The sequence below is a fragment of the Narcine bancroftii genome, chromosome 11 (assembly GCF_036971445.1).
Source record: "Narcine bancroftii isolate sNarBan1 chromosome 11, sNarBan1.hap1, whole genome shotgun sequence".
Lineage (NCBI taxonomy): Eukaryota > Metazoa > Chordata > Chondrichthyes > Torpediniformes > Narcinidae > Narcine > Narcine bancroftii.
Window position 1 is genome coordinate 9,779,371 of NC_091479.1, and position 23,094 is coordinate 9,802,464.

General features: G+C 39.4%; 1 protein-coding gene across 3 annotated transcripts in view; it reads left to right on the plus strand.

Moving 5' to 3' along the window:
• LOC138745470 (tetraspanin-3-like) overlaps positions 1–23,094 on the plus strand; it is a 437,564-nt gene that overhangs the window by 253,271 nt on the left and 161,199 nt on the right. For all 3 annotated transcript variants that reach the window (XM_069902530.1, XM_069902529.1, XM_069902532.1), the window contains exons 16-25: positions 4,955–5,128; positions 6,092–6,182; positions 7,447–7,564; positions 7,720–7,831; positions 17,234–17,374; positions 17,871–18,026; positions 18,612–18,754; positions 20,365–20,446; positions 21,450–21,602; positions 21,883–21,990. In XM_069902530.1, coding sequence (XP_069758631.1) covers positions 4,955–5,128; positions 6,092–6,182; positions 7,447–7,564; positions 7,720–7,831; positions 17,234–17,374; positions 17,871–18,026; positions 18,612–18,754; positions 20,365–20,446; positions 21,450–21,602; positions 21,883–21,990 — 1,278 coding nt within the window. The remainder of the gene's footprint in view (positions 1–4,954; positions 5,129–6,091; positions 6,183–7,446; positions 7,565–7,719; positions 7,832–17,233; positions 17,375–17,870; positions 18,027–18,611; positions 18,755–20,364; positions 20,447–21,449; positions 21,603–21,882; positions 21,991–23,094) is intronic.

The window sequence follows — 23,094 nt, forward strand, 5'->3', positions numbered from 1 at the left end:
TTAAAAGCAAAAAAAAAATGATCTTACACACTTCCTCTGACGTATTTTATATGGTTTCCTCTAGGGCTATTACATCTCCTATTTCTTTAATATATGCATGTACAACCGGCTATTTATATTATTTATGCTGAAGATGGACTAGACATTAAAAGAGAGCTGTAGGAATTTAAAATTAGGTAATTTTTAAAAATGAAAGTATCAGCCTGGTTCATTTGGTGGTACCTTTGGTTTTGGGTCAGGACGCTTAAGTGCCAAATCAGGTTTAAATTGTAATCAAAGCTGAGGTGCCATGCCTTGAATGAAGTGCTAAATTGTTTGTCTGATTCCTGGTCCACGTGGAGGTCAACTGATTTTGGTAATATGGGCAAGGAATTCCTTCAATATTAATTTCTCTCCACTAATACTACGTAAATTGACTTTGGCACTTTCTCATTCTTAGTCTTAAAATGTGAAATGTGTCGAGGTTGATGGAGGTGTGGTGTGTAGGTAACGATAACTTAGTACAGCATGGTAATATAGGCCCTTCACCCTATGGGTCTGTGCTGGCCATGGTGTCAATTTAAACTAATTTCACCTGCCTCCTTGTGGACCATATGCCTCCATTCCTGCCTGTTTATGTGCAGCTTAAATGTCACTATTACATCTGCTACCACCTCCCCAAGCAGGCACCTGCCATTCTCTTTGGGGTGGTGGGGGGGGGGGAGAAAATCCTCAGAAATCTCATTTAAACTTTCCCCTTCGTGCATTAAATCTATGCCCTTCAATATTTGGGAAAATGTCTCTCTGCCCTACCTATGCCTCTCATAATTTTATAAACTTCTCCCTCTCAGTTTCCAATGTCCAGAGCAAACCAATATCATCTTCTTGCTGCAACACACAAACGTGCTGGAGAAACTCAGCAGGTCACACAGCATCCATAGGAATTAAAGGGTAACTAACATTTTGGACCGGGGCCATTCCCAAGCTATTGGTGCCCCTCTGGTTTAGTGGCAATCTCTCCTACTTATGCAAGTCCAATCTTCCCTGGGAGAGAACCAATGAACTGTTGCTTCAGAACATAATTAATAGCGATTTTTAAAAAGATCCAAGTGCTGAATGCCCTTAGACCTACAGTACGGTAACAGGCCCTTTTAGCTCACTAGCCTGTGCTACCCAATTATACCCAATTGACCTACAACCCCCAGTATGTTTTGAATGGTGGGAGGAAATCGGAGCACTCTGAGGAATCCCACACACACACTGGGAAAGTGTACAAAGTTCTTACAGACAGCATGGGATTCGAACCCAAGTCCCAATCACTGGTACTTAATAGCATCTGCTAACTTCTACGCTAACCGTGCTGTCTGTATGGGAACAGAAAATTGAAAACAAACTGGAGATATGAAATTTTTTAAAAAATTTTAAAGTCTGGAAATAACCATATCTTTGAAAAGAGAAAGAGTTAATGTTTCAGGCCAAAGATTTTTTTTATTAGAACTAGACAGTGAGAAAGCGCATTGCAGAGAGGGTGGGGATGGATGGATAAAACAAATGGAATAACTCTGATTGCTGAGGTAATTCCAATGTTTTCAGAGCTGCCTTTTTAATAGATTGAGGATATTTGGAGAGAAAAAAGAAGGGCATGTAAATGTCGTGAAATGCTAGTTGGACCAGTTGTCGAACCCAGAACCTGGAAAGCATCAGGTAATATCTATGGGGGGGGAGAAAAGCAGAGTTGATGTGACAATTGGATAACCTGACAGAATCAGTCTGATCCTGATGCAAACAAGAAAAGAACATTTGAAGGAAAAGGACAATTCTGATGATTTGGGGAAAATAGTTAAATTTTTTGAATTTTTTTTTACAATTTTGTGACTTACTACAATCTCAAGTTAAATAATTTTTGATTTGCTGTAAAGTTATCTTGTATCCTGACCTGGTGTTGACTTTCTTTTAAAAAGGGGCCAATCCTTTGGCCTCCTCACATATCTCCCTATCGGAAAGGCACCATTCATGTAATTCACTGAAGGGATATGTCTGTCGTCTCCTGGCTGTTTGGTGAAAATGCCAAAAGGATAAAGGATGTAGGGTCTATGTAAACAATGTTGGCGCTCAGAGCAATAGGGCACAAGGTCACTGTTGACAGCAGGGGTTCAGAGTTCAGGACAACATAAACGGAATAATCACTTGTTAGTTCTGTACAACCGACATTTCAAGATTATGGAAAATCCAATTTTACTCAATAAATTGGGTCTATATATCCCAATTAAATCCAATTGTTCCGAAGCATCTTAGCATTTCAGTATGTGGATATGCGGTGATTAATGTTTCACATTTGATGGAAAAAGACAAGCTATACAAATATTGAAGGCTATTAAGTACTTCTCCCATTTGTCCTTTCTCCGAAATCTCGTTCTGCAAAAGATGTTGAATTTTTCAAATTCGTTCTGCAGAGTATGGGCGTGCCTGGCTAACTGTTTGTCTGTCCCTGCCTATTCCAGTAATTTTTCCTAATAGTTTTTCCTTAATTTAGTTGGACAAAAGATGGTAATTCTGTCCATTTCACCAATAAAAAACGCACTGCTGGAGAAAATCAGTTGGTCAGTGTCCTTGATGTAGCAAAGATAAAGATTCATAACCAATATCAAGGTGTGAAAAAAAGTTCTGTTTCGCGGAAGTCTCTTTCTTAAAACTTTTTTTTGCGTTCAAGCAACCCATGTAAAAAATCTCTTCTAAGACAACATTCATTTTGGATTGCAGTTATTTAGACTGCACAAAGTATGTATGCCCATTAAATTGTTAAGGTTAATGAGAAGTTAAATGCATTTTTATAACAGGAAATTTTTATTTCGGGATAGAATGATGTGTTGCTATAGAATCATATCTCTCGCAATGATCAGTCTTACAGATGCGAAGTTAAAATTTCAGGACTGACTAAAGGTATCATCGCTTAAGACACAAAAATAAATTGGAGTACAATATAGATTAGGGAAATGGTTATATTTTTTAAAAAATAACGGCATCATGGGTAACGCTATCCTGAGTTTTAGCACTAATAGATTTTCTGTCTTTTTGTCAAGTTGGTAGGCAAAGGATTCGAGAATGCCTTTTGTGTACCTATGTTGAGAAGGGAATTAATTCATCAGGGCTCTGTTACTGATCTGGATCTGTTTGTGAATATGCTATTTGGTCTATAATACCCAGTCCATCAGAAAGCTCCCACTCTATGCCCAGGCACTAAGTTTAAGTTGAACGACAGGTGATGTCTTGGGTATGTGTCGAATGACATACCAGGATGAATAATGCTATCAGAACCAGAGAAGGAAATGTTGCAAATTTACAATGGAATGAATTAGATGTCCCAAACAAACCATCCAAGTGAAGCAACATTTCACTAGTGAATTTTCAGGGGTCATCTACTGCAATCGGTACTCTTGTTGTGGTCTCCTCAACATAGGAGAGTCTGGATGCAGATTGGGAGATTGCTTTGTTGAGCACCTGGGCTCCATCCACCACAATAATGTGGATCTCACAGTGGCCACCACCCTTGCTAACATGTCTGACCATGGTCTCCTGCACTGCAAGGGACTCTCGCCCCTCTCTCTCTCTCGGCCCCCTCTCTCTCCTTCGCCCCTCTCTCACTCTCTCACCCCTCTCTCTCTCTCTCGCCCCTCTCTCTCTCGCCCCTCTCTCTCTCTCGCCCCTCTCTCTCTCTCGCCCCTCTCTCTCTCTCGCCCCTCTCTCTCTCTCGCCCCTCTCTCTCGCCCCTCTCTCTCGCCCCTCTCTCTCGCCCCTCTCTCTCGCCCCTCTCTCTCTCTCGCCCCTCTCTCTCGCCCCTCTCTCTCGCCCCTCTCTCTCGCCCCTCTCTCTCGACCCTCTCTCTCGCCCCTCTCTCTCTCTCGCCCCTCTCTCTCTCTCGCCCCCCCTCTCTCTCTCTCGCCCCCCCTCTCTCTCTCTCGCCCCCCCTCTCTCTCTCGCCCCCCCCTCTCTCTCTCTCGCCCCCCCCTCTCTCTCTCTCGCCCCCCCTCTCTCTCTCGCCCCCTCTCTCTCTCTCTCTCTCTTTCTCTCACAGCTCTCTTATCATATGCAATTAACATCTTTTATTGGTCTGGACTCCTCCCCCAGCTAGTCTTTTTCTGATGCCTTCCCATTCTTTGCTTATTCCTTGAAGAATGAATCAGGCCTAAAGAGTCAGCAATATATCTTTACCTCCTGTGGATGCTGCGAAACTGCCTGAGTTCCTCCAGCATTTCTGAGTGTTTTTACATAAATGTTTATTTTTGTTACATTATGACATTTTATCACTTTCAATGAGGTCCTAAATCTTGGCCTTCATCAAGAATTTGGAATGTATGCAGACATGTACATCTGATTGGAAAATTGGCCCCTAGGATGCAAGAAAAGCACCAAAAGAACACATTGATTTGTTAAGATTATGAAGTCGACTCAAGCTCAAAGTTGAAGTGAAATAAAGTGCTGTCCTCGATTTAGATGATCTTACGTGAATTTCAGCAGATCTATTTCTATTTTTCTGGAAACTTTGCATTATTTGTCTCCCTTTAGAGGTCAAACCCTCCTCGTAATCCCTTCAATAATTATCTTGGTCCTTCCAGCATTAGTGTTTTATGCCTACTTTCCACCGAGCAGTGTAATGAACCAATCTTTTCATCTTATAATTGTTAACCGACACATGGATGGGCATTATCAATTAATGTCAAATCAGTCACAAAGTGCAAACTGTATGGATGTGGCTTCACCCAGTGCATTGTGCAAGTGAATACTGTTATACAGCTTGTCAAAGATTGTACTGTTATGAGTTTGTGTAAAAAGAAATTTGTTCTAACCTGAACTAACCATATTGCGTTCAGGGTAATATTGTTCACTGAAGGAGGAATGTACCTTCCAGATGTCTGGTAGTGCTGTGAACTATCTTACAAAAGTTGATCTCAATAAATGTGCATGTTTTCATCCACAGCAATCTATGGCAGCAGTTCTAGCCAAAGGGGAGGAGTTGGCGAATCGATTAGAGAAGGAGAATGAAGAAGCAATAGCTCATGCCATTGCCGAAGAGGAACAATTGACGAGAGAAATACAGGCAGAGGAGAATAACGACATAAATCTGGAGGCTGAAACTGAAAGCGAGTTCTCAGTGAGTTTGATCCCTGGGCTTACTCAAAGAACTATTGCAGTTGCCTGACGTTTGCACCCCTTCTCCTCCCCCCTCCCCCACCCTTAAGTTCACCAATATCAGTTATTTATTTATTTTTTGTGAACTTGCTAAAGTGAGTTTCACTTGTTGGTAACTGAAGAGATATTTGACCCAAACTGAATCTCTTGTATAATTCATGTAGCAAATATTTTAGGCCATTTGTTTGGACATTCATAAATTTACCAGATGTCAATAATTACTGATCTAGAGCGAGGGTTAATTCACTAGTTCTACTGATGCTGTTTGTCCCCTATACAGGTACAAAAACCAAGGAACCCTTGGTTTTTCCAGATTTTAGAACAAAACCCAGCTGCCCCAGATTTAAGCCCACACGAATTGTGCTGCCTTATCCACCCCCTTCTCGTTGTGCTGCCATCTCTCCCCCCCCTTGCCCACCCAAGTCGCGCTGCCAACTCTCCCCCGCCCGCATCGCACTGCCATCTCTCGCCCGCCCGAGTCGCGCTGCTGTCTCTCCCCCCTCACCCGCCTAAGTCGCGCTGCCGTCTCTCTCCCCTCTCGCCCACCCGAGTCGCGCTGCCGTCTCTCTCCCCCCTCGCTCGCCCGAGTCGCGCTCTCTCTCTCTCTCTCTCTCTCTCTCTCTGCACCATGAAAAAAAAATGCCAGGTTTTGGAGCTTTCCGAATTTTAGATGCCCGGATAAAGGATTGTGTACCCTGTTCTAGTGGGTAATTCAGCTCATTTTGTTAAAAAAAATTGTTCATTTTGTGTGTCCTAAAAGATTTCCTTCTGGTGCTCCAAGTTCCAAAGATGTACACGGTTGGTAGGTTAATTAGTCACATGGGTACATTTGGGTGCTGCAGGCTTGTGGACCGGAAGGAAACTGTGCTGTATCTTCAAATTAAATTAAGATTGATAAATATGTCAGAACTATTTTGTGTTGCAGGCCAGCATGAGCAGTGGCAGCTTATCTCTTTGTGGCTTATCCTCACAATCCCAAAATATGGATTGGAATGATGTACTGGCAGAATATGAAGGTATGTGCTCCCAATTTCCCGGAACGCAGTCTGTGTAAAAAGATCGGAATGGGAATAAGGGAGTCATTCCTGTTCTGACATTTTACCTCCTCGACCCTCTAGTTATTTTCACAGATCACCTGTGGTCTAAACTGAACTGCAGGCGATCCACGAACAATGAGCTAATGAATAGCCCCTTAAATACTGCACGTCAGGTATTCTGTCTGAACTCACAGTGTGATACAGATACTTGGAGTTTTGGTCGTTCCTGTGTGAACAGCCACTCCCGGAAAGTAGGGAGACATTTCAGAATTTTAAAAATCACGTTTAAAAAAAAAACACATACATTTGTACTTCGAACAAGTGTTTTCTGATTTTTTTTGCATCGATTGCCCACAAGTAAATGGTGAGGAGTGACAGTGATTTTGTCATCCTAATTTTGAGGGAGGTCTGGGATAAAAACTTTTTAATCCCAATGATGTTGGCAATCAAATTCCATATTTTTCTTTGGACTTTTATTGCATAATTACTGGTATTTGCACAATATAATTTCTCACTGAATTTGTTACAACCATGTATGTTCAAAAGGCTGTGTGTTCTGATAGCAGATTCTGCTGGTCAGGACAAATTTCCGGCAGTTAAGTAAAAATAAAAGAAGCAAATTTATGTGACGAATTAACTTGAAAATGAGTTCCATCCTTGATAAGGTTTTCAACCCTCTGGGATTTGGATCACATTTTACTTGAGGAAGAGTACAATTTTAGCAAGCTACCCCTGATATCAATTCTGCATGTTGACTTCATTCTATCCTTTTTCCTGTCAGGAATCCATTCTATCCTCCCAGTAGTTTTATTTCTGTTGTATCTTTGGGTAACAATACTTTTCACACGCATGTCTCTGAGATGTCTTTCTCCTTAATAATGGAGTGTAACTGAGAAGGTCTCATCCATGTTCTAAACTATTCCATGCACTTTTATTCTCTCTTCTGCCAACCATGCAAGGACAGGGTTCCAGGATCGCCTTTAATTCTGCCAGCTACTTTTCTGCTGCTTTCCACGAGACGCCACCCTCAGGCACTTCTTCCATTCCCCTCTTCATTCAGCATTCAGAAAGGTCCATTCCCTTTGCAACTCTGAACTTGTCTTCCATTTCCACCAGCCCCCATGTATTTTTTCATGGACTGATTTCAACATACGAAAGGAAAATGCATTTCATCCGATCCTACTGAGTTATTTCATAACAGCTTAATTTTTTCCTTGAAGACTTGTTTTTATTTTGTCCTCAGCCCGTGAACCTTGGCGCCAGAGCACATCGTGGGGCGACATTGTGGAGGAAGAACCAGCTCGACCGCCAGGACACGCCATCCAGATGCATGAGAAGCTTTCATCCCCCTCGCGAAAAATGTGATTTTAAAATTAAAAATAATTTATTTACTGCGACATATGAAGCTGTAGTTTTCTATTGTGTTTGTTATTTGCAGAGTGAGCCAAAATGCAAAATTTTGACAGGATTATTTGTAAGTAACTTTAATCGGGTGTTTCAAATTTTCTGCTGGCAGGACAATTGCAGAATCGAAAAAGAAACACGAGGAAAAGCAGTTAAAAGCTCAACAGCTCCGTGAAAAACTGAGAGAGGAGCAAACTCTAAAATTACAAAAATTGTTGGAGCGGGTAAGTAAAACTGTTTCAATACAGACCCTGTGAGAAATTTGGAGATATAATAGATTTAAAGGGTTCCAACCTGATGGAGTATTTCCCACTGACACCACTCAAACTGCTGAGTTCCTCCAATATGCTGTGAGAAATTTAGTTGGCAGAAGTGCATGACCCATGGACTAGATTCTATCCTCTTGCCTGTTCTGTGAATGGAGCTCAGAATGAAAAGCTAAATGTTTCCTCTGTATGTTGTATATATGGTGCCCTCCATAATGTTTGGGACAAAGATGCTTTTTTTTTCCTTTATTTGCATCTGTGCTCCACGATTTTAAATTTGTAATCAAACAATTCACAAATAATTAAAGTGCACGTTCCAGATTTTATTTAAGGTTGTTTATATACATTTTGGTTTGACCCTGTAGAAATTACAGCACTTTTTATGCATACTTCCACCATTTCAGGACACAATAATGTTTGGGACATTTGGCTTCACAGGTGTTTGAGTACTGATGTATGTTTAATTACTTAATTGGAACAGATATATGCTTTTTTTAAATAATTTTTTATTTTTCACACTGTGAACCATATCAACCAAAATCTATACAAACGTTTCTCATTAAATATACACAGTGGCATTTTCTCCCATTTTTGCCCCCCTTCCCACCCCCCCCCTCCAAAATCAATAAATATTCAACATATACAATACAATAAAACCATAAAACAATGTCTTCACACAATGAAAAATAAACTGAATCAAGTCATTTTGTCTTCTTATCATTTTAGGGGGTAGAGGTCTGAGGCAGGGCCTCTCTGTTATGTTCCATGTACGGTTCCCAAATTTGTTCAAACAATGTGACTTTATTTTTTAAATTATATGTTATTTTTTCCAATGGAATACATTTATTCATTTCCATGTACCATTGCCATATTCTCCAAGTTGACATTGTACATTATTTTGCTACTGTTAAGGCTATCATAATGAATCTTGTTTGCGCTTTATCCAATTTGAGGCCTAATTCCTTACTACTTATATTACTTAGAAGAAAGATCTCTGGATTTTTTGGTATGTTATTTTTTGTGATTTTATTTAATACCCGATTTAGATCTTCCCAAAACATTTTCACTTTCTCACATGCCCAAGTTGCATGTACTGTTGTTCCCATTTCCTTCTTCCAGCGAAAACATCTATCTGATAATGTTGGATCCCATTCTTTTAAACTTTTGGGGCGTGATATATAGCCTGTGTAACCAATTATATTGTATCATGCGCAACCTTGTGTTTATTGTATTTCTCATAGTTCCAGAACATAACTTTTCCCATGTTTCATTTTTTTTATCTTTATCTTTAAATCATTTTCCCACTTTTGTTTGGGTTTATAACTTATTTCATCAATTTCCTTCTCTTGCAGCTTAATGTACATGTCCGTTATAAATCTTTTAATTATCTTTGTGTCTGTAATCACATATTCAAAGCTGATTCTTCTGGTAATCTCAGTCTGTTTCCCAATTTATCCTTTAAATAAGTTTTCAGTTGATGATATGCAAACATTGTACCATGAGTTATTCCATATTTGTACTTCAACTGTTCAAATGTTAATAAATTATTTCCCAAAAAACAATTTTCTATTCTTTTGATTTCTTTTCTCTCCCATTCTCTAAAGGAAAGGTTGTCTATTGTAAGAGGGATTGGTGGGTTTTGTGTCAATAACAATTTTGGTATTTGGTAATTCATTTTTTTTCCTTTCTAAGTGGATCTTCTTCCATGTATTAAGTAAATGATGCAGTACTGGTGAGTTTTTATATTGCACCAGCTTTTCATCCCACTTATAAAGTATATGTTCCGGTACCTTCTCCCCTATTTTATCTAGTTCTATCTTAGTCCATTCTGTTTTTTCCCTTGTCTGGCAAAAATCTGATAAATGCCTTAATTGTGTGGCTCAATAATAATTTTTTCAAGTTTGGTAACTGCAAACCACCTTGGTTATACCCCTCTGTTAATTTATCTAACGCTATCCTCGGTTTCCCCCGCTTTCCACAAGAATTTCCTTATTATTCTCTTTAGTTCACTAAAGAATTTCTCTGTTAAGGGAATTGGCAATGATTGAAATAAGTATTGTATCCTTGGGAACACATTCATTTTAATTCAATTTACCCACCCTATCAATGTTAGCGGTAATTCTTTCCAATGTTCTAAGTCTTCCTGCAATTTCTTTATTAGTAGCTGATAATTTAATTTGTACAGGTGGCTTAAGTTATTATCTGACCTGATCCCTAGGTATCGGATTGCTTGTGTTTGCCATTTAAATGGTGATTCTTTTTTAAATTCTGTGTAATCCACGTTACTCATTGGCATCGCTTCACTTTTATTTGCATTGATCTTGTACCCGATATTTCTCCATATTCCTTCAATTTCTTATGTAATTCTTTTATTCATATCTCTGGTTCTGTTAGGTGATGATGTCATCTGCAAATAAGCTGATTTTATACTCCTCCTTAATTTTATCCCTTTCATTTTATTTTCTGTTCTTATCAGTTCTGCCAATGGTTCTATTGCTAAGGCGAACAATGTAGGGGATAATGGACATCCTTGTCTCGTTGACCTACTTAATTTAAATTGGATCGATACATATCCATTTACTTTTACCCTCGCCAATGGTCCATTATATAATGCTTTAATCCAATTAATATATTTTTCTGGTAGATTGAACCTCTGTAATACTTTAAATAAATAGTTCCATTTGACTCTGTCAAAGGCTTTTTCTGCATCTAAAGCAACAGCCACTGTTGGCTTCTTATTTCCTTGAACTGTGTGAATTAGATTAATAAGTTTACAGACATTATCTGCTGTTCGTCTTTTCTTAATAAATCCAGTTTGATCTTGTTTTACTATTTTAGGTACACAATCGGCCAATCTGTTTGCTAATAATTTTGCTATTATCTCATAGTCTGAGTTAAGTAGAGATATTGGTCTATATGATGCTGGTGTTAATGAATCCTTCCCCGTCTTTGGCATTACTGTAATTATTGCTGTCTATATGAATCTGGCAAGTTTTATGTTTCTTCTATCTGGTTCATTACTTCCAGGAGAGGAGGAATTAATAACTCTTTAAATGTTTTATAGAGTTCTATTGGAAATCCATCCTCTCCTGGTGTTTTATTGTTCGGTAGCTTTTTTAATATATCCTGTACTTCCTCAAATGGTTTTATCAGTTTGTTTTGTTCCTCTTCTTGCAATTTCGGCAGTTCAATTTTAGCTAAAAACTCTTCTATTTTATCATCTTTCCCCTCAGTTTGGTATAATTGTTCATAAAATTCCTTAAAGTTCTCATTAATATCTGTTGGGTTATATGTGATTTGTTTGTCCTTTTTCCTTGATGCCAATACAGTTCTTTTAGCTTGTTCTGTTTTAAGTTGCCAGATTAATATTTATGTGTTTTTTCTCCCAGTTCATAATACTTTTTCTTTGTTTTCATTATGTTCTTCTCCACCTTGTACATTTGTAATGTTTCGTATTTTATTTTTTTGTCCGCCAATTCCCTCTTTTTCATGATATCATCCCTTTTTATTAGTCCCTTTTCTGTACTTACTATCTCCCTTTCCAACTGTTCTATTTCCCGATCAGCAATCTCCTTTGAAGAAGACCGCAGAGCCCACCTCACTGACAAAAGACAAAGGAGGAAAAACCCAACACCCAACCCCAACCAACCAATTTTCCCCTGCAACCGTGTCTGCCTGCCCCGCATCGGACTTGTCAGCCACAATCGAGCCTGCAGCTGACGTGGACTTTTACCCCCTCCATAAATCTTCGTCCGCGAAGCCAAGCCAAAGAAAAAGAAAGACATAACTTATTATCTGCCCTCTAATGAAGGCTTTCATTGCGTCCTATAATATAAATTTGTCTTTCACTGATTCCGTGTTTATTTCAAAATATGTTTTAATTTGGCATTCAATAAACTCTCTAAATTCCTGTCTTTTAAGTAGCATGGAGTTTAACCTCCATCTGTACATTCTCACTGGGATGTCCTCCAGTTCTATTGCTAATAACATGGGTGAATGATCTGATAGTAATCTAGCTTTATACTCATTTTCCTAACTCTCTCTTGAATATGGGCTGACAACAAAAACATATCAATCCTTGAGTATGTTTTATGCCTACTCGAATAATATGAAAATTCCTTCTCTCTTTGGTGTTGCCTCCATATATCCATAAGTTTCATTTCCTGCATTGATTTAACCATAAATTTGGCTAATTTACTCGTTTTGCTTGTCTTTTGTCCAGTTTTATCCAACATTGGATCCAAATTATGGTTAAAATCCCCTACTATCAGTATATTTCCTTGTGTATCTCCAATCTCCAAAAAAAATCCTGCATAAACTTTTGATCCTCCTCATTAGGTGCGTATATATTGAGCAAATTCCAAAATTCTGAGTATATCTGACACTTTATCATTGCATATCTCCCTGCTGGATCTATTATTTCCTCCTCTATTTTGATCGGTAAATTTTTATTAATTAATATAGTTATACCTCTTGCTTTTGAATAATATGATGCTGCCACTGTCCTACCCAGTCTCTCTTTAATTTGTTATGTTCCACTTCAGTTAGATGTGTTTCCTGCACAAATGCTATATCTATTTTTTTTCAGTAAATTTAATAGCCTCTTCCTTTTAATTTGGTTATGTTTTCCATTAATGTTTATCGTCATATTGTTCAACGTATACATCTTGTTTACACCTCATTTCTGCTTCCTCGTCACCTCCATTCCACTTTTTACCATTTTCACCTCTTAGTTTTCCCTTATTAAACTCAATGTATGACAACACATTTAAAACATAAAATACTCCAAAAATTCCCACACCCTTAATTCCCAATACTTTAACCCCAAATGCTTCCCCCCCCCCCCTCTGAGTTGCCCCTTATCCCTTGCCGGGCAACCACAACTCTGCTTTCCATTTGGATTGGATTGCGATCTTGTTCGCAAGCGTCAACTGATTTTGCAGTGATGGTTATTCTCTTCCCCCCCCCCCCCACCAAACCTCCCCCAGAAAAGTTTTTTACACATATAACAAAGCTCTTCCTTTTTTTCCCCTTACTTCCTTCCATTCCTTCTCTTTTCCCTCTAGTTCTTTACATATACATTGTTTTTACATCTTTATATATACTTCATCACCGTTCTTCATTCTTATTACATCTCGTCATCTCTCCTTCTGTCCTGCAAATTCTCTGCGGATCCAAGAACAGTCTGTTTTGCTCCCCTGGGATAAATATTTTAAGCACAGCTGGATGTCTTAACATGAATTTATAACCTTTTTTCCATAGGATCGATTTTGCAATATTAAACTCCTTTCTCTTCTTTAAGAGTTCAAAACTAATGTCTGAGTAAAAAAATATTTTTTGACCCTTGTATTCCAATGTTTTATTATCTTCTCTAATTTTATTCCTTTCCTGTTCCACTATATTTTCCCTTGTCGTATATCTCAAAAATTTTACTAAGATAGATCTTGGTTTTTGATGTATCTGCGGTTTCGGAGCTAGTGTTCTGTGTGCCCTTTCTATTTCCATTTCTTCCTGTTGTTGTTCCCAGGACCTTCGGGATCCATTCTTTTATAAATTACTTCATACCTGTGCCTTCTTCATCTTCCTTCAGGCCCACTATTTTTATGTTGTTTCGCCTACTATAATTTTCCAACATATCAATTTTCTGAGATAACAACTCTTGTCTCTTTAATTTTTTTTTTGTCACTTTCTTCCAATTTTCCTCTTGTTGTTTACTTCCATTTCTACAGCCGTTTCTTGTTCTTCCACATTTTCTACTCTTTTCCCTATTTTTGTCATGACCAGTTCTAATCTTCGCATTTTATCTTCTGTTCTTTTCATTTTTCTTTTAATTGCACTAAATTCTAATGACAACCATTCTTTTAATGCTCTCATTTGTTCTTGAAAAAAAACTTTATCTGTATTCTGTCCATCCGTTTTACCTTCTATTTCTGTGTGAAGATCTTGGTCTTCTTCTTACTCTTCTGTATCTGTACCCGTGTTAGTGTCTTCTTCTCTTCTTTGTATCTTTGTCTCTTCTGTTTTTCCTGATGAGTTGCTTGTATCTCTTTGTCGGGCCTCTTCTTGCTGGGCCTCTTGCTGTTGGTCCTCTCCTTCTGAGCTGCTCATCTGTCGGGTCTCCTGCTGCTGCTCCTCTTGCTGTTCACCCCGTCGACTTTCTTTCTCGCCTGGTACTTCATTCCCTCTCCTGCCGCCTTCCTCATCTTCCAGTTGAGAGCCCTGGTGTCGGGCCTCCCTCTGCTGGTCGCGCCATGGTTGCCCGCTCTTCAGTGGCCGTGGTTGCCCACTCCTCCCCCCTCGTATCGATGTTTTCTTTTACCTTAGATTGTGCACTGCTCAAGCACGACTCCTCGCGCATGCACAGTTACGCACTTTTGTTTGACTCAGAGAGCCATTTTTGCAGTCCACCAGTCAGGGGGTCACGACTCCGCAGGGCCGACACCAACTTCGGAGAACGGGCGTTCTTCGCCACCACGGCTCCCTGTTTCTTCATGCAGTTAAGGCCTTCTTTCTTTTCTGGTGACTTTTCTTTTTTTCCCGTTGTTTTTACTTTTTCCTTCTTTGGTGCCATCTTCTTTGTCTTCTCTGCAACTTGTTGAACTTTGACTTTTTTTCTGGAGAGGGCTGGTTTTACCCTACCGGCCACTACTCCATCACGTGACTCCTCCCAGGAACAGGTATATGCTTCTAAGCTTTTGATCACCTTTGGTGTCTGTGGTTGCCATTTTTCAACATGAGGACCAGAGTTGTGCAAATGAAAGTCAAAGAAGGCATCATAAGGCTTAAAAACAAGAATAAAACAGTAAGAGATTTCGACCAAACCGTAGGATACAAAAATTAACAGTTTGGAACATCATTCAGAAGAAAGAGAGGACTGGTGAGTTCAGTAATCACAAAGGAACTGGTCATCCCAAGGAAGATCTCCACTGATGATGGCAGAATAATTCTCATCATAATGAAAAAAATCCCAAACATTTATCAGACCGATCAGAAACACTCTTCAAGAGGCTGATGTGGATATGTCAGACGACTGGCTGCAGAAGACTTCATGAACAGAAGTACAGAGGCTACACTACAAGATGCAAAGCACTAGTTAGCCACAAAAAGGATGGCCAGATTACAGTTTGCCAAGAAGTATTTAAAAAAGCCTGCAGAATTCTGGAAAAAGGTCTTGTCGACAGATGAGACCAAGATTAACCTGTATCAGAGTGGTGGGAAGAGCACAGTGTAGAGATGTTTAGAAAAAAACTTCCCAAGATCCAAAGCATGCTTCCTTTGGCACAGTTTGCATCTTGTAATGTAGCCCCAGTATTTTGGTTCATGGAGTTTTCTTCAGACAATAGTCATTGACTTATCCACACCTGCCTCCTGAAGATCTGTCGGAAATGCATTTGGTGATTTTTTTTTTCATTATACGAGAATTCTTCTGTCACCAGCAGTGGATGACCAGTTCCTTTGTGATTATTGAGCTCACCAGTACGTTCTTTCTTCTTAAATGATGTTCCAGACTTGATTTTAGGTTTGGGTGATGTCTCTTACTGTTTTATTCTTGTTTTTTCAGCCTCTTAATAGCTCCTCTGACTTTCAGTGGCACAACTCTGGTCCTCGTGTTGAAAAATGGCAACAGCCAACTCCAAAGTTGACCTAAGCTTAGAAGCAAGCCTTGTTCCGTTATACCTGCGCCAGTGAAGCAATTAAACATACCTGAGTCCTCACAAACACCTGTGAAGCCAAATGTCCCAAACTTTATGATTCCCTGAAATGGCGATGTATAAAAAGTGCTGTAATTTATACAGGGTCAAACTAAAATGCATGTAAATAACCTTAAATAAAATCTGGAATGTGAACTTTAATTACTCGTGAATTGTTTGATTACAAATTTTAAACTGTGACAAATAAAGGAAAGAGTGTCTTCGTCCCAAACATTATGCTGAAGTTTCATTCTAGAATAGCATAAAGCAAAATTGAATCTATTCACACCAAGTTTCCATTTCGAGTCCGGTAAGCCACTTCATGGCTATGATTGAAGGTAGGCATCTATTGCACTCGAGACATTGGAATGTCCCCTGGTGTTGAGACAGCAGGTTTGAGAAAAATAAATGTCTGTAGATTTCATGAATTTCCCTGGCCTTCAGACAGGAGGGACAGAAGCTTGAAATCCAGCAGCTCTTAGCTCAAAAATAATATTTCCCCCAACTCTTGAACCTCCCCCACACCTTCCTGAATCAAATATGCTCTAGAATCCCCAAATGATCTGTCAATTCGAAGATCTGTCAACCAACTAGCCGGAGTGTTCACGGACCTTTTCAACCTCTCATTGCTACAGTTGGAGTTTCCCACCTGCTTCAAAAGGTAATCCCTCGTCCATGAAGAGTAGTGGGAGCACCAACTTCAACTGGGATGAAAATGCTTTGAGAGATTGGTCATGGCCAGAACCAAAGCGTTTCTAAGTAAAGGATTGATCCCACTGCAGTTCGCCTGTCGTCACAATCGTTCCACAGCCGACACAATATCACTGGCTCTTCACTCAACTCTGGGCAGCCTAGTCAACAGCATCTCATATTTCATCGACTACAGCTCAGCACCCTCAGTGCTGATCAACAAGCTCCAAACCCCGGGCCTCTACACCCACCCACCTACCTCTGCAACTGGATCCTGACATGTGTTCATGACAACAAATTCTGATTCTGAAACATCTTTTTTTTTCTTGCACTAACTGTGACTTTTGAAAATGTATTTCTTTTGTTTATTTAAACTTTCTTCTGCCTTTGCATTATTGTGGTAATTTAATTTCTGTTATTGTAGTTAGTCCATCTTGTGGATTTGTTTGGCAGCAAGTAAGAATCTTGGTACATCTTTACCTACATACTTGTGTAGTGATAATAAACTCTCACTAAAGGGTGGCAAGGGATGACAGGCACAGAAACTTAGCAGTAGGATTAAACTATTCTACTATTTTGAAAATAAATTAATCCTAAATTTGAATTCTATATTCTGCTTCTTGCCTATTGTCTTTTCTGCCTCAAAATCTCTCTCTTGTCTGTATTTCAGCTTCTTAACCTCCATTGCTTCTTCTGCTGGGAAATGCCACAGGTTCACCACCTGCTGAGTGAAGAAATTATGCCTTGTCTCAGTCATAAACGTCCCATTCTAACCCTGAGACAGTGACCAGTTCTAAGTTTCCCAAGCAGAGATATGCTCTGCTTGCATTTAACCTGTTGAGTTGTGTCCAAATTTTGTATGTTTCAATCCTTTCATTCCTCTAACCTTTAATTAATACAAGCCAAGTTAACTCCATTTATTAAAAAAAGAAAATGCAAGTGAAAATGGTGATTTCTAATCTATTTTGGCCATCTTTAGGAGAAAGAAGTACGGAAATGGAAAGAAGAGCTGCTGGAACAAAGGAGAAAAATGATGGAGGAAAAGCTGCTTCACGCGGAACTTAAACGAGAGCTGCAACTGCAAGCTATTGTAAAAAAGGCACAGGAGGAAGAAGCCAAGGTCCAGTATCATTCTAGAGATATTATTAAGTAGGCTCGTGAATCCCTGAGCATTGAATAGGGAGATCTTCATATTTTATTTCCAAAGATACTGAACCAACTTGGATGCCCGAGAATGTGAAACAATCGTTAGTTGGTGCTACCTCTGAATTGCCCTCGTACCTCTGGTGACCATGACCTTAGTTTGTGGGAACCACTCAGTGCGTTTTTAATTCCTCTATCTTGGTGAGTATCGCAGTCAAGCTCAGTAATGGTTTTCCATCAGTGCATGCCCAGTAAATAGGTATGTATGGTGGGGATCACTGGCTAATGTTTCATGGGTTTCCTTTGTTATTTTCCTCTGTTGCACAGCTCTGTGAGCTGACAATGCAAATAAAATTAAGCCTGTACTCCAGTATATCTTACCTTGCCTTTTGGAGAATAAGTCAGCCCCTGTTTCCCTTATTCAGTTTTTGACGTATGATAACGTTTATGCTCTTTTTTTTTTTCCCTTTCAGGTGAATGAAATTGCTTTCATCAATACGTTGGAAGCACAGAACAAACGTCACGATGTCCTGTCCAAACTGAAAGAGTACGAACAGCGACTGAACGAGTTGCAAGAAGAAAGGCATCGTCGGCAAGAAGAAAAGCAAGCGCGTGATGAAGCTGTGCAGGTGATGTTGATCTCTAGATGAGATATTATGTTGGATTAGATGTTTAGTTAAAGTAGAGAGGGAATTCATCTAATTCTCAGGAAAGGCAATTAGTTTCAACAGTATTGAAACGTGCTTTTTATAGAGAATTTATAACATATAGAGATCTTCCTGGTCTTGTTTTCAATCAGTATCAATCACCATTTGTCATGGACTTCGTTGACATCTTATTGATTGCTTATTCCATACACATTAGATTAAAAAAACTTTGGTTAATTTTTATTAGGAATATTTGATCTAAACCTTTAAATTGATAAATTGGGGTAAGGTGCTCTAATTACCCATAATGTTTATAAGCCCATATGTCATCAAGCTAGAGACATGACCATGGCTAGTGATTCTTACCTATACTGAATGACTCCTTTAGTGAGAAGATTGAGTTTAACTGAAAAAACGCGATGTATAGTCTCAGATGAAGGCAGCTCGCGTTGTGGAATGTCCGCAGGGAAATAACGAAAATTTGTTGTGGCTTTTTGGACTTTCCTGCCTGAGGCTATTTTTTTTTTAAGAAAAAAAAAAGTTGAAGAGAAATGTATCTGAATGCAGGAACGCAAGAGAGCCCTGGAGGCGGAGCGTCAGGCTAGAGTGGAGGAACTGTTACTGAAACGAAAAGAACAGGAGGCAAGAATTGAGCAACAGCGACAAGAGAAAGAGAGAGCAAGAGAAGATGCTGCGCGTGAAAGAGCCAGGTTTGCAAATGTGATGCCCTGATTCGTGTGCAACTCCCAAAGATTAATTGGTTTTAAAATGAGCTTTTGGCATATTGCCCTTCATAATTTAAAGTATTTAGTATTGGAGTTGGGATGTTATGGTAAAGTTATATAAATCATTGATGAGACCAAATTTGGAGTATTTTTTCAAAACTTTATTTTCAGGAGAAAAACTTAAAGTCCATAATATAAAAATGAAAAACAACAACTAACCCACCCCCTCCACCCACCCTCAGCAAACCCCGCAAAAGACATCATAAAAGAAGCACATGCCACAATTTAAGATATACTAAACTCAAGGTGACCACATCTAAATTAAAATATCATAATTATCCTGTGAGTCGTATGTTATTTTCTCCATATAAATACAGGACCTCAACTCATTACGCCCACGAATTACATTTACCTCAACCTCGTCTTTCCATGAAATCGCAACACATTTAGCATTGGCTGTGGCACGGCAATGTGTTCTAAATCTGAAGTATTGTGTGGTTTTGGTCACCAAGAAGAAAGATATCAATAAGATTGAAAGAATACTGAGAAGATTTACTAGGACTTCAGGAGCTGAGTTACAGGGAAAGCTTAAACAGGTTAGGACTTTATTCCCTGGAGCGTAGAAGAATGAGGGGAGATTTGTTTGAGGTGTACAAAGTTATGAGGGATATAGACAGAATACATGTAGGTTGCCTGTCCCGCATCGGACTTGTCAGCCACAAACGAGCCTGCAGCTGACGTGGACATTTCCCCTCCATAAATCTTCGTCCGCGAAGCTAAGCCAAAGAAGAAAGAACATGTAGGTTGGCTTTTTCCACCTAGGGTAGGTGAGATAGAATCCAGAGGGCATTGGTTAAGGGTAAAAGGAGAAAGGTATGGGGGGGAATATTAGGGAGAACCTCTTCACACACAGAGGTTGGTGGGAGTGTGGAACGACCTGAAGTGGTGAATGTGGACTCAATTTTAACATTTAAGAAGAATTTGAAGAGGTACGTAGTTGGAAGGGGTATGGAGGGCTATGGGTACAGGTCAGTGGGGCTAGGCAGAAAAATAGTTTGACACAGACTAGAAGGGCTGAAGGGCATGTTTTTGTGCTGTAATGTTCTATGGATCTAAAATACTCCAGATGTAAGTAAGTTGGCCTCACTGACAACATCATCTGGGTCATGAGAATAGTTTCTTAATCTCCTCAGGCTTGGAGGAATGCCTCATCCGTGTTTCTGTTCCAGATTGCAATTCTTTAATACTTACTGGAGATTGAGAACCGGTTTATTGATGTTGCTACTGTACCTTGATCCTGTCCATTGGATTTTCATGCCAAGGTTTACAATTCCTGATCAATATAGCAATAGCATGTATTTTTAATTATGTCTATTTACAAACTGTGGTTATTTTCAAAGTTTATTTTAGATTTGGAGAACATCCTAAAATCCAGCATTTTTCATTTTTTTTCAATCACTTATTTCAATCTTGTTCCTCTGTCTGATGTCCTTCCCACATATTCCCACAATTGAAATTAGAAATTTAAAAAAAATCCAAGAATCCATCCTGCTGTTTTCTTCCATGCTCATTTCCTAATACTGGTCTTTTGGCAGGGAAAGAGAGGAGAGATTAGCTGCACTGAGTGCAGCGCAGCAAGAAGCTATGGAAGAGCTACAGAAAAAAATACAGTTGAAGGTATGACATAATAGAACAGTTGATCGTCACACTCATTAATGATAAAGGTTTCATTTTTGTTTGTAGCTGGTTGTGTACTGTTGTAATTGAGGGTACAGACTCGATCCACTTGATTTTTCAGTCCTGAACTTGCATTAGAGTTTTTTTTAAACCGCTGCTCGGAGGCAGGTGACAATGGTGGAAGTTTGCTTTTCTGATCGGAAGTCTGTGACCAGTGGTGTGCCGCAGAGATACAAACTTGTCCATACTTCCTGAGAGAAGCAATGGTGAAAAATGGCACATGACGCACTCGCCTCCATTGTTTGGGGGTGCCCCATGCTCAAGTTAGGACATTATGTCACCACACGACAGGAAGCATGTGGTTGCACAGGAGAGAGTACAAAGGAGTTTCACCGAGATGTGGCCAAGATTGAAGGCATTAGTTGTGGCAAGAAGTTATATTGACGCGCTTTGTTTTCCCTGAGCCAAAGAAGGCAGAGGGGTGACCTGATGGTGGTCCATAAAATTTTGAGGAATAGAAAAGATAGATGGTTAGAATATATTTTTTCCACAGGAACTCCAAAATAAGAAGTCGGTGGTTTAGTGATAGGAAATAGTTTTAAAGAGGATTTGAGGGAAACTTTTTTTTGTACACAGAATGCTTGATTTCTGGAACTTGCTGCCAAAGAAAGTGATGGAACGAGAGACATCGACGATATTTATGAGGCACACTTGCATGGAAGGAAGCAGGTTTACTGTAGGTAAATGGGATCAATGTTGATGGACAAAAATGTCAACAAGGGCCAAATGGTCCATTTCTGCACTAATATAACTCAAACTAATTAGAATGGATTTTACACAATTCTTCCAAAGTTGTACTGGTACAGATAGCGGTGACATACCGATTGATGTGTATAGTCGGTCAACCAAATGTAAAACTAAGCTCGAGTCTGATTTGACAAACAAATAACAGCCAAGGAAATACGGGAGTTTAAATCTGATCACGCTTTGCCTTTGATCCTAGCATGACGAAAGCAGTAGGAGGCACATGGAGCAGATAGAACAACGAAAAGAAAAAGCAGCTGAGCTTAGTAGTGGGAGGCACGCTAATACCGACTACGCTCCCAAACTTATTCCTTATGAACGGAAAAAACACTGTTCACTCTGCAATGTGTTGGTAGGTTCAAATAGATTTTCTCCTCCTAATTTAAAAAAAATTGCAAAGAAAAACTGTCGATATGAATTCTCTCTAATCAGTTGATAATGTTTACAGAAATTGACCACCTAGAAATATTGATGTTTCCTATATAAACTGAGTCGTGATTAAGAGAATAGAGTTGAAACATCAAAATTGTGTACAAGAGCTACAAAGTTTGACAAAGAAGGAATTCCTGTCACGCACTGAAGGAAACTCAAGAGTCAGTGAGCTTTAAATCTTTTCACTCTCTCTTCCAAAGATCACTTCTGAGGTCTATCTCTTCAGCCACATTAAGGGAAGAAAGCATCAGCAAGCTGTACGTGAGAACAGCAGCATCCAGGGGCGAGAGTTATCAGATGAGGAAGTGGTGAGTTTTACAAATACAGTACAACTCCGATTATCCAAAATGGTTGGGACTGGGCCTATGTTGGACAACTGGTCATTTTTTAAAAATTTCCCCCGTCCCCCCATTAGCAACAGTAAATCACTTGTAACAATATGTAAACAACAAACAACAATAAAAGGCTTTTAAGGCTTTTAATGTTTAATCCTCACCAAACAAAATGCTGGCTGATCACTGGCACCTCCTGCTGAGAACTTGACATCCCTGACCCTGCCGGCAGCTCTCAATCCTGCTACTGCCGAAAGGCCACTCTCCTTGATGATACTGGGACAAGGGATTCTTCTGAATGCTTGTGGCTGGGAGACCGTGGCACCCTGTTTGAGAGAAAAGTCAATAGGGGAAGAGAAAGAAGAAATGGAACAAGAGAGGGGAGGGAGTTACCAGAAATAAGGACAATCATCGTTCGAATTTCATGTTTGGTGAATTTTTTTTTCAACCTATGAGGTCAATTTGGGTCCGAAAAATTTTCAGATAAATTGAGGATTTCTGATTTCTTTCTGCTATCCTCAGGAGAATCCAATTTCAGATAATCAGAGATGAACTGTAAATTGTTTGCTTTAACATTTGTAATGATAGTTCCTTCTACTTCATTTCTAAAGCATAAGCCTTCCAAAACTGCTTTTATATGTGGTTCCCTTCATGTTTTAATGCCTCTCATATTTGAGCTTGATATTCAAAGTGAATAGAAGAGCTTACTTACTTATTGATATGTTGATCGTTTCAGCTAACTTTAGGACACTTTGTCAACCTTGAGACTTCTTTATTTTGGAATAATTTTGTGCCTTCATAATGAACTGAACTTTTTTGTGACGGCAGTGTATCCAAGGTTTGTTCCCAAATATTTATTTGCTTTGTGGCTATCCAATGGAAAGGGGGTAAGATTGCTAAAGAGAGTGATTACTACTTTTCCTTTACTGCCACCGCTGGGGTAATTAAGTTCTACAACATGGGAGAGAGTTTCTAGTCTGAACAGTTAGCAGTAGGAGCAAAAATTGTAGCTTGAAATGCTTTTCCCTTGTAATTTTTGTAAACATTGGCAAATTCCAAAGCAGCTGACCAGCCAAGACC